This window comes from Xiphophorus hellerii, chromosome 18 (genome assembly GCF_003331165.1).
Source record: "Xiphophorus hellerii strain 12219 chromosome 18, Xiphophorus_hellerii-4.1, whole genome shotgun sequence".
Lineage (NCBI taxonomy): Eukaryota > Metazoa > Chordata > Actinopteri > Cyprinodontiformes > Poeciliidae > Xiphophorus > Xiphophorus hellerii.
The window spans coordinates 8487293-8501289 of record NC_045689.1 but is presented as its reverse complement, the minus strand read 5'-3'; the positions used below and the strand labels follow the sequence as shown (position 1 = coordinate 8501289).

The window sequence follows — 13997 nt, the reverse complement described above, 5'->3', positions numbered from 1 at the left end:
AAAAAGGTCAAAGGGTATTAATACTTTTTCAAGGCAGTGTAAAGCAGTTCCGCTTGAATTGGGAACTTAGTTTAAAGCAATCAGCCCAAAATGCTGGAGGTAAAATTTGACAAACGGAGGAAGTGAAAATAGTTGTATCACTTGGAAAAATAGATCTGGTCAGTTTGGAAGTTGGGGTGGAAAGCATGATGAGTGTTCACTGTGTGGGTGTTTACCCTTTAGGCACTGGCTTCTCGGGGGACTACAATGAGTACTTCGGCCTACAAGTTGATGAAGAATCTTTGGTGTACCTGATGCTTTCCAATCACATTCTCCATAGTCTTTATCCGGACTGCATCACTATTGCAGAGGTAAAAACTCACATCGGCCCACGTTTTGCAAAATGCACTGCCTGTAGCTATTATTAATTAAAAGCACTTATTAGGCAGGCATATCCTACTTATTTTTTTCCCATTGCCGTAATTAAAAGTTAATGTAAAAAAAGCAATCTGGATCAGTGTTTTTTTTTACGTTTTTCTAGCTCAACACATAAATTATACAGCCTGTAGTAATGGGATTTGGGTTTACACAAAAAAGTAGTTTTACACAGTAAGACTTCTCTGCAGGAAGTGTCTGGGATGCCTGCCCTTTGCAGAAGAGTGGAGGAGGGAGGACTGGGTTTCGATTATCGACTGGCGATGGCGATTCCTGACAAATGGATTCAGGTAGGAGGGTTTTGTTCACTTGAATAGATTCTTTTCACAAACCAAATCATCAGTTAAAATTCTAGAAATGAACACTGTGATCATTTCAAATGCTGTCAAATGCTGTGAAAGTTGCTACAATAGCAACTTTCAAGAATTTGTCACATGTGAATAATTTATTTTATTGTGATTTTATGTGGAAGATCAACACAAAGTAGATTATAATTATTCATGGCAAAAAGAATTATGCGTAGCATTCAATTTTTATTACAAGTGAAAATCCGTTTGTCTTCAACTTCAGTGTTTTGGAGTTCACTTCTAGCTTTGCACATGTGGAGACTGAAACTTTTGATCAGTTTGCTTTAGAGGATCAAGAAAATTCAGGTTGGATATACTTTTGATAGTAGAAATTTTCAAGCGTCAGACTTGAGAATTTCTGGATCAGAAATTCCATAAACATAAAGTCCAGACTTTAAGTCTGGACTTTATGTTTTCTGGACTTTATGACTATTCTAAAATGTGAATATGAATAAGTTTAAACCATTCCATTGTGGCTCTGGAGGTAAATGTCTTGCGAGAAGGAAATCTTTCTTCCCAATTTGACATTTTTTGTCCTGTTCTTAGATTTCTCCATCTTCCCATCAGCTGTTTGCTCTAGCATCCCACAGCATCATGATGTATACATTTAAATTTGTGGACATGAAAAAAGTGAAATAAATCCAGGGAAGTCATATCATGACTATTTTAAGTAAGTGCTACTCTCCCATAAAATGGATAATAATGTATTTGGTCCTTGAAATCATGACACACATCCTTACAGCCGCTGGATTCATGATGGTAAACGCGTCTGTTTTTTGGGTGGTTTTATAGAAGAAGTGATGTAAAACAGAGTCTTGTGCTGAGTATTTCTCTTGTGTCACCTGAACCGGCCGAAAGAAGCTTAAAGTGTTTGCTCTTCTCAAAGATTTGCTAATTTATTTTGCTTTATTCTCCCATGATTCTTCCTGCTGTGCACAAAACATTTTTTACCCAGCAGAGACACAGCTGTGAATAAATGTGTGATGCATGCAGTTATTATGAAAGAAATAAAAGCACACAGTCATCATTGTGTGATCAGTAATTTCTGTCTTTACATACCTGTAATTTTGTGGGAAGAGGAATAAAGATAAACTTAATTATTTTAACATAAAGGTCAACTTCCAGGCTTCTTTATTGGAACTTGTAGAAAGGCAGGCTGTCATCTCATGTATTAACTTGCAATGTATCCTAACGTGGGATTGCCTCATGCACTGTTCAAACAGAATATTATTAATATCATATTTATCTAGTCAGAATATCCATAAAGATCATACTCTCCCTTTTTTTACACATTCCTGCAGAATCATCAGAGAGAAGCAATTTATTGTTTTACTCTTAAACAGATCAGCCTACTTCCCATGCTTCTCTTCAAAGATTATTTTCTTGAGCACAAATTGTTTTTTTTTCTATGAACTGTCTTTGAAGCCTGTGACCTTTCATGATAGCTTGAGTTCATAAGATAGAACATTGTGAAGAGCATCACTATTAAAGGACACTGAATATAAACATTCTGAAAATACATTCTTTATGAGATTAATTGTCAATATGTTGATATTGACTTATAATATGAACTTTATTAATTTCCATTGGGAGGTCAGATAAATCTTGATTGGTCTTAGAAAACTGCTGTGTATGCTGTGTATTGGAAACCATGTGAAAACTTTGTTTTCTTAGCAATGTCTTGCAGTGAAAAGATTTTATTATTATTTTTTTTGCAGATTATTAAATACAGCTCGATCTAAAATTATTTATACACCTGGTATTTTTAAATGAGTCTCATTCAATACATGTATTCTTGATTAGAAACTCGAGCCAGTTTTACAGTTTATTTTATTTTATTTTACAGTTTAGTTTATTTTGTGCTGCAATTAATATTGCAAAATTAATCAAAATTAATAGAAACAAGTGATTGAAATATGTGTCTAATGAGTCTACAAATTTATGAAATTTACTTTTCTAATTAAACTTGTGAATTGAGTTATACTATTATGCCCACTATTGAAGTAGGTTTTAGACCTGTTTTATAAATGTTTTCATTTTATTACAATTATTTTATTTTAATTAATGACCCGCTCTCCCTTTGCAATCAAACTCATTCTTTTTTTTTTACATGACAGGAGCACTGTCAAGAAATGACAAGATTATTCAGCGTGTTACCACTCAACAGCGCATCTGTCTGCAGGCGAAATAATGGGCACCAAACATTCACAAATCCTCCACAACAACTGTTGAAGCACCCTTTAGTTGGACACTTCAGTCCGAACTGCCACTGCGAAAGTGCTTAATAGCCCGCAATGGGAAAACATTGTTTATAACTCTTCAGTCATCAGGTCCGTAACTTTATGATGGTAAAGCCAAGCAGCAGAGGGAGGGAGCTGGATGGAGGTGGAGGGATTTAACATGCACACCCAATCCTTCATGCACAGATAAAGCTGTTTATCTCAAATCTTTCTCCTGCTGTTTCTAGATGAGCTGACACACTGTCAGAATGTTTGTGTTCTGACAAAGGCTGTTTTGATAAAAATGCCACCGATTTATTGTCACTTTAAAACTGTTTTTTGTTGTTGTTGTTTTTTTTAATCACCAAGTATTTTGTGTAATTACGCAGTCAATTTGGAATATATAAAAATATAGCCAGGCAGTATGTTATGTAGGGACATACGTGTACGGGTTCGGCTGCCGGATGAGTGAAGATTGTTCGGCGTGTGCATGGGTGTGTGTGTGTGTTTGTTTGAGCGTTAGAGGCTTGAAGAAAAGCGCTGATTGCAGAATAGCTAAAAAGGTTGACTGTTGTAACGTTTTCATGGAAAGCATATTTCTTTGCTACGGGTCCACAGCGAATTTTAAAATATTTACTCATATTTTAGGGTTGGGGAGGGTTGGGGAGCAAGATGGAGAGTATGACCTCAGCTCAGCATGCATGCACTACGGCTTCTTGTGTTTCCCAACGGGGGGAGTCAATGCATCGTTAATCAAGTCTGTCTCTCACAGCGGTTGGTTTTACTCAGCGTCGGGTTTGAAGGGAGGAGAAAAGGTAGGTGAGAGATCTAGTCCACGACTTGACCTTCCTCTATATGCTAGAAGTAGCTGTGCAGCCTGCAGAGCATGTACCTCCGAGGCTTCACTCAATTTTCCCGAGAACCCTTCTTGAGAGGTTGCTCTTGCATTTACTTACTGCATTGCAAGCCTTTTTTTCCCCCGTTTGTTTGGTGTTTGTTTTGATGCTACTCATTGTTACATGTTTTAATTAAATTTGTAACCTCCCTAAGGAGAGTGGATGCTGGAGGCAGAGCAAAAATGTTCTCCATATCTGTGCAGGGATGCATTCATATGAACATGCTGTGGTATAGTCAGTGAAGTGCATTCAGGGCTAGCCTTGCCTCTTCTCACAGAGTGTCAATTAGGGAGGGATTTGAATGGACTGAAGTGGAGCCTCCAGTGAGGTATATGTTGCAGAAAAGGAGAATTGGAGCTGGAAGGGAGGGCGAGACAGGAGGAAACAGAAGGAAAGAGAAACAAAGACGCAGAGCAACAGAGCTGTGAGCTTATTTATAGATTCACATGTGTGCACGGATGAATCTCTTTCAGTTCCTCGGCTGGGGCCCCCATGCTGTGTTTTGTCCTCAGCATGACTGATTGATATGACTCATTTACTGGCTGCAGAAGGCTGTTAGGACCAACAGACTGTGAAAAATTAAGATGTCCTAATGAGAAGGACCAGATAAGGCGCGGTGGCACAAGTTGGGATGATTCGATCTGATTATGACCATAAAATGCTGTCACTCCTAATGGATAATGTTACAAAGCCCTCTAATTTAACAAGCACCCTTCCCTCAAGCTACAATAGATTGAGATGTAATTGAAACAATTAGAGGCAGAGGAGAAAGAGGGCTCCATGGTGGCGGCTAGGAGATGAGAGGTTGATGCTGAGAATTCGCCGGCATCCCTCTGCTTCTCTCGGCTGTTCAACTTGAATGACCTCCGAGTCAATTGTCTCAATTTTTCCTTCTGTTCCTCCATTTATTTTAATTGAATGAAAATATCAGTCTGAACAGCTCTCCCTTATTAGTTTCAGGGGAGGGAAAGGGAAAGAAAAAAAATCTATTTCTTCTCTGAGTCACTCCGCTCTGTCCATCATGCCAGAAACACTTTCAATTAATATGACTTAATAAAATTCAGGCTGTCAGCGAGCAATGATGGAGTTCGGCTTGTTTACGTAAACATGCCGCGGGCTTTATCGCCAGCCTTTCGCTCCGACCTGCTCGGCTGGTGTCACCCTCTGCACGCCTGCTTTTAACAGCAGCAGCTTTTCAGTTTTGTCCAGCTTAATTGCACTTTGAGGCCACCTCTGCGTGGTGTTAACGGGCTTTCTGCAAGGCTTTTTATAGCAGAAACTGCGACATGACCCAAAGTGGGCCTTTTTAGCTGAGCAAAGTCCACCGATGTTTCTGTTGGCAAAACCTTTTGTTAAGCAGTGAAGTTATGCGGACGTTTGTGTTGGAGGACGAAGCGGTGCATGCTTTCTTTGATCTTTTTTTTAACGTAGCCCAACCAATAAAAATGACTTTTCACGGCTTTCCTGATGAAACTTTTAAAGTTGAGAGGAAGATTATTTTTGGTCCTAGTCCAAGGAACTGAACTTAAAATAGGAGATTTATAAACATCAAAATTAAATGTTCAAAAAAAAGTGTCCCATCGGCAAGTCAAAAGACTGGGAAGAACTTATGTTGAGTCCATTGCATGCTTGGACAGAGAATTTGTTCTTTTTTAAACTCCGCAACACACCATTTCCAGCCAATAATTAATAAAAAAAAAATTAATTTCCCTCTGTGTTTAATAAAGTATATTCATTCATTCATCCATTCATTCATTCAATAAGAGACAGATAGAATTTTCCCTTCTATTACTGAAGTTATTTTTCTAAAAAATTGTTTTTTTAATGTTTTTTAGTATCTTAGTCTTATATTTAAAAGTGTTTGACCAAAATGTAACGAACGAGTAAAGAGGGTAAATACTGTCTTCATGACGTTGTAATAAATGTTGACGGGTTAGCTTAGGGGAGCTGAAAGCAGAGAACCAGTAGAGATTTGATGTCAATGCATAACATCTCATTGAGCATTCACAATATAGGAGTGGCAGTGTTTGTATGATATGATGAGATGTCCGCATAGGGGAAAAAAAACTGCTGTTCAGATCAACCTAAGAATGTAAAATGGGGCTAAAAGCTAAACCTTTCTCCGCCATTAAATCCTTTCCAGCTCTGCGTGAGAGCCTCTTAAATCAGTCACAGCATGCCAGTGGCAGCAAAATGACCTCATCCTGCACGGCAAGACTTTTTTATTTTATTATTTTATTTCTAGCTCTGTCTAATTAATCTGGGCACTCTGGTTGGCTCCTGACAGCAGGCTTGTAAAGTAAGATTTGTGCACTGCTCATTATCATTGATGAAGTGGAGTGTCAGCGGTGCCAGGAAGCTCGGCTGGCCGGGGCTGATGCGGGTGAGCTGGTGGTAGGGAAGTCATCAACCCGTTCACTTCTGTCTCTGCTCCGACAGTCCCACTCCAAAATTAATTGCTCCCAGACCACTTTTGCGGTTGAATTGAATTGTAATGATTCATAAAGAAGTGTAAAATGTCTGATTGTAAGTAGATGTGGAGGCAGCCTTGATGATCTCTCGGGGACTGCTGGTAGATTCATTTGTTCAAGAAAGGCCTTGAGGAGACATAAAATTTTATCAGTTGTTATGTTTGTTTTTTTTTAAACTACATTTGTGTATTTTGTTTTTGTGTATAACTACATATTAATAATTCAGTGTTGGTATAGGAAGCACACATTGTGAGTAGAAATATCATGTACTTTATAACAATACAAACACAGAAATTTTAAACAAAAATGCATAACATAAGCTAATTTGTTTTATTTAAAATGGCTTATTAAACAGCTCGTAGTTCTTTCTTTATTGTTAATTTGCAATAAATAAATTAATTCACTTGTTCCATTTGCAATGGACACTATAACAATTATAGGCCAAACTAATTTGCGATGCATGTCCCCATGTGCTGTTAATAACATACAACAATCCAAAAGACAATAAAACAGTAATAAAAAATGTCATACATAACATAAATTCTAAAATCAACTTCAAACAGACCACAATGATACAACAGCCATCATGGGCTCACTAACAGAAAAACTACATTCGCCAACTGCCGATATTGATTTTAGCCATTTCCATTTTTTTTCTGTAGGAACTATATTTCACAGCTTTCCAGACCTAGTTTTGCTGCATTCACTTTTTTGAAAATGTTTTTTTAAATTTTTTGGTCATTCCAAAATCTGCCAGTCCTTGCTAGTATATTCTAATTCAAGAATTACAATATTTGGTATAGAATTGCTTTGAAGAGAAACATAAAACAAGCAATTAGTTGCCTATTTTTAAATAGTCGGATTGTTTGTGTTTTTTACATTTTAGTGTTGATATTTTATATTGATCTTATCTTAAAGAGTTTCTAAGTGTGTAGCTCTAGGATCTGAAAACGTGTCAGCCCTTCAAGGTGTTAAAACCTCTGAGATTCGGTTGCAAGTATAAAAAGAATTGCCCCAGTAAATGTCTTTGGTGGCAATGGCAATAACTATAGCCACACAAGGCAAAGGTGAAGAAAATTGAATGTGAACAGATGGTGATATAGAGAGGCGTATTGCCTTTATTTAGGGGGACCAGTCAGTTCATCTCAGACATATTGATCGGCACAATTTACTCTCTTTACTCAGAGGATTATGGCTCTGTAGAGTAATATAAAGGTTTCCTGACGTGTCAATCAGCTGTCACTGCCAATTCCACTGAGCAGACTTCAGCCTGTCTCTGAAATGGGTTTGCCGAGTCACCCACCTCTCAGACAGCTGCATGTCAATTGCCAAGGATTCTTGGAGGACTTTTTTTTTTTTTCATATTCATAATGATTCTGTGGGTTTACAGACTTCCTCGTCTTGATTGAATTATCTTTGTTCTTGGTGCGCTCACAGGATCTTTTTCCCCACCCCGTTACTTTGTTGTTGCTTTTGTATACTTTTTGTATACAGCGTTTGAACAAATTCTTTATTGTGATACCGTCTTGAAAGACGTGCCTTGAATGCATGCTTTCGTGACCTCTTGTCTTTTCCTGACCTTTTGGAAATGACTCAATTGGCAGTAAGCGAGCATGTTGACTTGCCAGTGCAGTGCCACCGGTTGGATTTATTGTTGAATCCTTCCATTGGATGAGAGGTTCTGACCTTGCCCATCTTGGGTTTGGAGAGCTGATGCCTTACTACCCATGGGCTGTAGTGCAGTTATTAAAAACTCCATTACCACCATTTATAGGTAGACATAACTCACAGTGCGGATATAGAGATGTCAAAACAGAGATTGATCTTGGTAAGAAGTGTAACCCAGAGAAAACTTGGGAAAGGTAGAAAGTCTGCCGGAACTGAAATACTGAGCTGAAGGCATCAGTCAGTCTGAAAAGATCTTTCAGCTATACATCTATCATACCCTTTTTCAATAAGCCCTCTCTGTCATTGTGTAGATCCTGAAGGAGTTAAAGGATGAAGAGTGGGACATAGGCAATATTGTCTTCACGCTGACCAACAGGCGGTATGGAGAGAAGTGCATTGCATATGCAGAAAGCCACGACCAGGTACTCATTTAATTCTATCTCACTTTACACTGCATGCAGTCAGCATCTTTTTCTGCTGTGAATAATGAAATATCACACACATTTTCAGGCCCTGGTTGGTGATAAGACCTTGGCCTTCTGGCTAATGGACAAAGAGATGTACACCAATATGAGTACCCTGGTTCCCATGTCGCACATCATCGACCGTGGAATGCAGCTGCATAAGATGATCCGCCTCCTCACACATGGCTTAGGTGGAGAGGGATACCTGAACTTTATGGGTGAGTCATCACTGTAACACAGAGAATCTATAGTAACAGGGGTGTTTAAGTTGCAATTTTTGCCAAAATATATGAAAAAAATCAACTTGTGCCATGTTTTTATTTTGTCTTTTATTACCGCTGCAAATAGAGGCAACAGTCCAATTAAAAATGCTGGAAAATAACTACTGATAAGACAAACAATTATTTTATTTTTTTTTGCTGCACCATGTTATAAAGAATGAGGCCTGATTACTTTTATTTCAAAAAGCACTTCCTGTGCACAGCATGATAATAGCTTGTCTGACATGCACATTTACTAGTGGCTTCCCATTACATGCTACAGCACAGTTCTACTCTGCACGACTCTTCCCCGCATCATTTTCTACAGCAGACAGTAATTTCTCAACCTGCTCCGCTCTCGATAATCCCACTGTCTGTGAAGCTTCAGTAGCATAGATGCTTAAATTTCCTGCATCTGTTGGCATTAAAAAGGCTTACTTGTATTTAATTTCTTTTACTTTTTGATCTGAGGTTTGTGAGCTGGTTGGTGATTGATTTAAGAATTAAAATATAAAATCACTATGCTTAATCAGTCTTTTTAGTAATAGTTATCTAACATGATTTCTTTAAATTTAGAAACATAACATTTTTGATGCACCTAAAGAATAAGATAAGGGAGTACTTGTTGAATGAATTGTGTCTGAATAATCTTATTCAGTGTCTTTCCTTGATGTTATTTTTTGTGATCGATTGAAGCCAAAATTTAAACTGAAATAAAAAATCAAGGTATTTGTTCAGCTTTGAATAAGTTTAGAAATGCAACTATTGCACAATTTTGCAGCCACACTTATGGTCAAGTTACTGCCATCTGCTGATGTTCTTATCTAAGAGATGTTGTAATGCAAAAACAATTTGACAGATTGAAAAAAACACACAAAAAAGAACTGCATTACCACCAATAATATTGTCCTGAAGGGAAAGACCTGGCTAGTGGATTTCCATAGCACATTTACCCAATTAAAAGAAACTGAAGGGCAGCATTTAATTTTTTTTTAGTCCAACATTTTTTTAATGAATGAACTAAAGATAAACCAAAGCAAGATGCTGCTGTCCTCCATAATTAACAGCAATACTGGTGTCAACCAGGTAATGAACATTGTCTGTTTTTCTTCAGAAATGAATCTTCTCTAATCTACGGAGCATCCCTATTTTTCCACACTTTTGTATTTATTTGTAATGGAGATAAGAGGAACTTTTGGGACAGTGATGCTGCATCGTTTTTGTACCATTATCCCAATTTGTGCTTTTATACAATCAGATTCTGGAAGTATACAGACAATTCCTTTGACTTTATTGCTTAATTTTTATTCTGATATGCCAACTTTCACAGGAAGTTTGAACAGTTCCAAATCCTGTTCAGTTGACTGAATTTAAATCAGCTAAACCTAAATCAACTTGCAAGATCGTCTCAAGGATGATCAGTGGAAATCATTGATACTTAATATAATCTATTATGTTTAAAATTAAAGGGTTTTATACCTTCCTAAATTACCCAAAACATTTTTTCGGTGTGTTATTATAGACTATTTCGTCGAGATTAAAGGAAGATTGAAGGAACAACACTTAATCAGTTTTAGAATACATCTGGTGTAAATATTTCAAGTTTGCACCGTTATTGCATTTTAGTCTTATTCATTGTGTGAGCTGACAAAACGAGTCATTCTGCAGTGAACTTTGATGTTCGCCCTCCCTAATTAGGTCATGTTTTACAATCAGGGCACATATTTGTGTTGTTCAGGTGACATTAAAATGCCGAAGAGGTGATCAAGGTCATTACATGGCAGCTCGCACCTTTTTCGTCTATTGAAACAGGCGAGCAAAATGCTTTTGGATCCCTGTCATGCACTGTAATCCAGCTGCATTTGAGCATTTGCCCCCGGGCAGACACAACGCTCCCCTAAGTGTTCAATGAACAGATAGAAAAATACATTTACTCTCCTGTCTTTCACAGGCAAGCAGGCGGTTTAAGACAAGCTGCTGCACAGGGAAGAGCAAACAAACATTCCTTTAAAATAAATAATTCAACGGCTTATATGGAGATTGTATATATGGATGCTTCTTTTTGTGGGCAATGTATTTTAATTACGGTTTTTGTATTTTTCATTAGTTGTTTAATTTCAAGGTTAGCTGCATTACTTTTTAAAACATGAATTTTATTCAGTCCCATAATAATCTAAAAGAAAATGCAAAACAAAGAGCTCACTTGTCTAATTTGTTGTTTCCTTTTCATAAAATGTGTGTGTGGAAGAGCTGATTGGAATCACAAGAACCTCTGTGAAGTTGAGTTGACCCCACTTTCCTGAACTGCTTGTGAATTGTGGGACAAAAATCAGATAGATTGCTTTTATTCCCTAAATGGATCCGCTCTGCAGTCACTGTTGAGATGCACCTCATTTGCAACTCATCATCTGAACCAGAGCATGACTTTATCTGCTCCTGCTGGTAAAGATAATAAAGTCATAATTAATTACATACCGTGGGAAGTTGACCTTGACTGCAAGGAATGCAGTTCCTTGATTTTGAAACACTCAGATTTAACGTAAATTGTAATGCACCTTTGAATGCATTACAAAAATATTCACACTCCTCGAACGTTCCTTGACATTTTGTCTCATTACTAACCAAATTTTAAATTTGGTGGTGATCTTAGGTGATAGACCAGCACAAATTATAACATAATTGTGTTGAACAAAAATGATTCACTGTTTTTAGCAAATACTCATTTAAAAAGGTGTGGCAAACATTTATATGTAGGCCCCTTGAGACAATGCTTAGGAGAATCAACTCTTGCTCCTTTTAAATCTGCAAATCTTGTGGTGTGTAATGCTATAAGTCTTTAAATTGAAATTTTTACCTATTCTGTATGTGGCGCATCTGGGAATTAGATTTGGATTTGAACTTGGACCTGGTCTTTCTGTCACATGAACCATTCCATTGTAACTTTTGTTCATGGTTATTTTCCTGCTGGGAAACACTCGATTAAACAATGTCTTTCTTTTTGCCACTCTTGCATGATAGGCAACATTTGTAAAGCACAAAACTTCCATGGATACTCCTCTGGAGGAGATTTTAGATCAAGCCTAAAAAACCAGACCCGGCATGCAGGCTCTGTGTCCAATCTCTATCTGACAAAATCCAGCAGTGTAACTTCTACAGTTTTTAGCTTTTGATTAAGACCTACCAGCTCCATTTTGTCTCCATTTTGGCTTGTTGTAGCCACAGGGTGAGTAAATTGCAAAATTACCTGGGGTGTGTGAGTGATAGGAGCGGAGTTGCGTTCACATTTACTGTGCATTTACTGCAGTGCTGTATTCCTGTACAGTCTAATGAACTTCTGCACCTGACTTTCTTCCTCAACTGAGTACGTATCCAAATCCTCTATTAAATAACAACTTTATACAACGCATTGTCGTTTTCTCCTTACTGTATATATTGTAGGCTTATTAAATGCACCATAGAAACCTTAGCCCGACCCAATCATCACGTAAACAATTTTACATTTTTATCAATCTTGAATTTTTTATTTTTATTTTACTTTGGTCATAAATCTAAACTCTACTCTAGAGTAACCATGGGATTTTTGGCTGTGTCTGACTTCTGAAGGCAGTATGTTGCATTAGATTTTATGGAGGGACACTAGTGTAGATGGTGTTGAATAGAAATGGACCCTAGATTGGAGATTTCTTTCCATCCACCAGAGGATTTGGTTCCCTGGTCTTAACTGAACTCTTTAGTTCAGGCAGATATTTTTACCTGCCTGGATTTCAGCACCAGTCTCTGTTCCCCTTGGTGGTGTGTGTTACTGTAAGATTTTCCGCTACTTGGATGAACGTGTTGGGGAGGTTTGGACAGAGCACAATCAAAACAGCTTTTCTCTTTGGATAGCTCTAACTGGACAGCTTTTAATGATTAGAATGTCAGAGGATTGACCCCTTGTGGGTTGCTGAAGAACAGTTGAAAGTAATTATATCTGATTCTTTGGCAAAAGCGTTGCTGAAAGGCACTCTCTGCTGCTCTCTTGGTGCTTTGACTCCCCCACGGATTTCTGTGCCACATTCATTTTCTGTTAATCATTACAGATTCAGAATGATGAAGGGATGAGTGATGAATACTTTCAAAGTTTATTTGACAATGATCTGATTAAGTCCACTGAATTTCTATAAAACAAATTATGAAGTTGCACCCATTTGAACTAATCTCAAACTTCTACAACTTTAATTACATTTAAAGATGTATTTAGTAGCATTTACAAAGATTGTATCTGATGATAGATACAGTGTCCTTTTTAAAATGACACCTCAGCCTGACAAAGTCATAATGTTACCCTTCTCAATGTAAAAAGGTTCATTTCATAGATGATTTCAAAAGCACAATGATTGCATAAGAGGTTGGAAAGAACTTTTAGAGGCTTGAACTACTCTTGAAGTAAATGTCATCCCCACCCTATCGGGACTGTGGAACGGTTTGCACTCACATGTTGGCTAACATGTAATCAAAGGGAAAGGCCCTTTGAATGAAAGCATGTGGAGATCCTTCCTAAATCTGAGAAGTAACTAAATATTTCTGCTATTTTTATTCATACCATTTAAATCATCTGTGTTAATTCCTGCATTACACTATTATTCAATTTTGCAAACAAATGTACAATTATTTAACATAAATGTATCCTAACTGGCCTTTCCATTGCTTTTTTTAGTTAATGTCACAAACTGGGCTCATGTTTGTGGCAAATTACAGCCAAGCAGAGCTTTTAAGACTCTTGATTGGGTGGCAGTCTGGTAAGTTTCCAAGCACAAGATGCATTTTCAGAATTAACCTAAGTAAATTAATGTTGATCATTTTTCAAAAATATTTTGGTTCACTCTTTTCCATTTCCTAATGTTTGAGTTTTAAGAATATCTAGAACTAGTGCTATTATTCACTGGTATACACTACCGGCACTTTAAAATGTTACCCCACTATTTTCCAGAGGCCGGTGTGTACCAGGACTTTTTCTGGTGTTGTAACAGGTGTTAACAGGTTTGCGTTTCCCCAGCAGTATGTTCACCCCTCCTACAGCTCCACCTGCACAAGCAGCAAAAAACCTGTATGTGACACCAGCAGTCTTGGCTTTTGCAGACAGCATCTTATGGGAGGCATTGTCGAAAAAATGTGATAAACAAGACTTACAAAACTCAGAAACAGGAAAAAATGGGACATGGAACAGAACAAAGAAGTAGACGTGATTCAGGGCATGAAAACAGAGACTCCAGCACTCA

The 13997-nt window shown here is 37.6% G+C and overlaps 1 protein-coding gene across 1 annotated transcript in view; it reads left to right on the top strand.

The window, feature by feature from the left end:
* gbe1b (glucan (1,4-alpha-), branching enzyme 1b) overlaps positions 1 to 13997 on the top strand; it is a 115233-nt gene that overhangs the window by 48023 nt on the left and 53213 nt on the right. Inside the window, exons 9-12 of the mRNA XM_032545406.1 lie at positions 223 to 350; positions 606 to 704; positions 8327 to 8437; positions 8526 to 8697. Of these exons, the coding sequence (XP_032401297.1) occupies positions 223 to 350; positions 606 to 704; positions 8327 to 8437; positions 8526 to 8697 (510 nt within the window). The remainder of the gene's footprint in view (positions 1 to 222; positions 351 to 605; positions 705 to 8326; positions 8438 to 8525; positions 8698 to 13997) is intronic.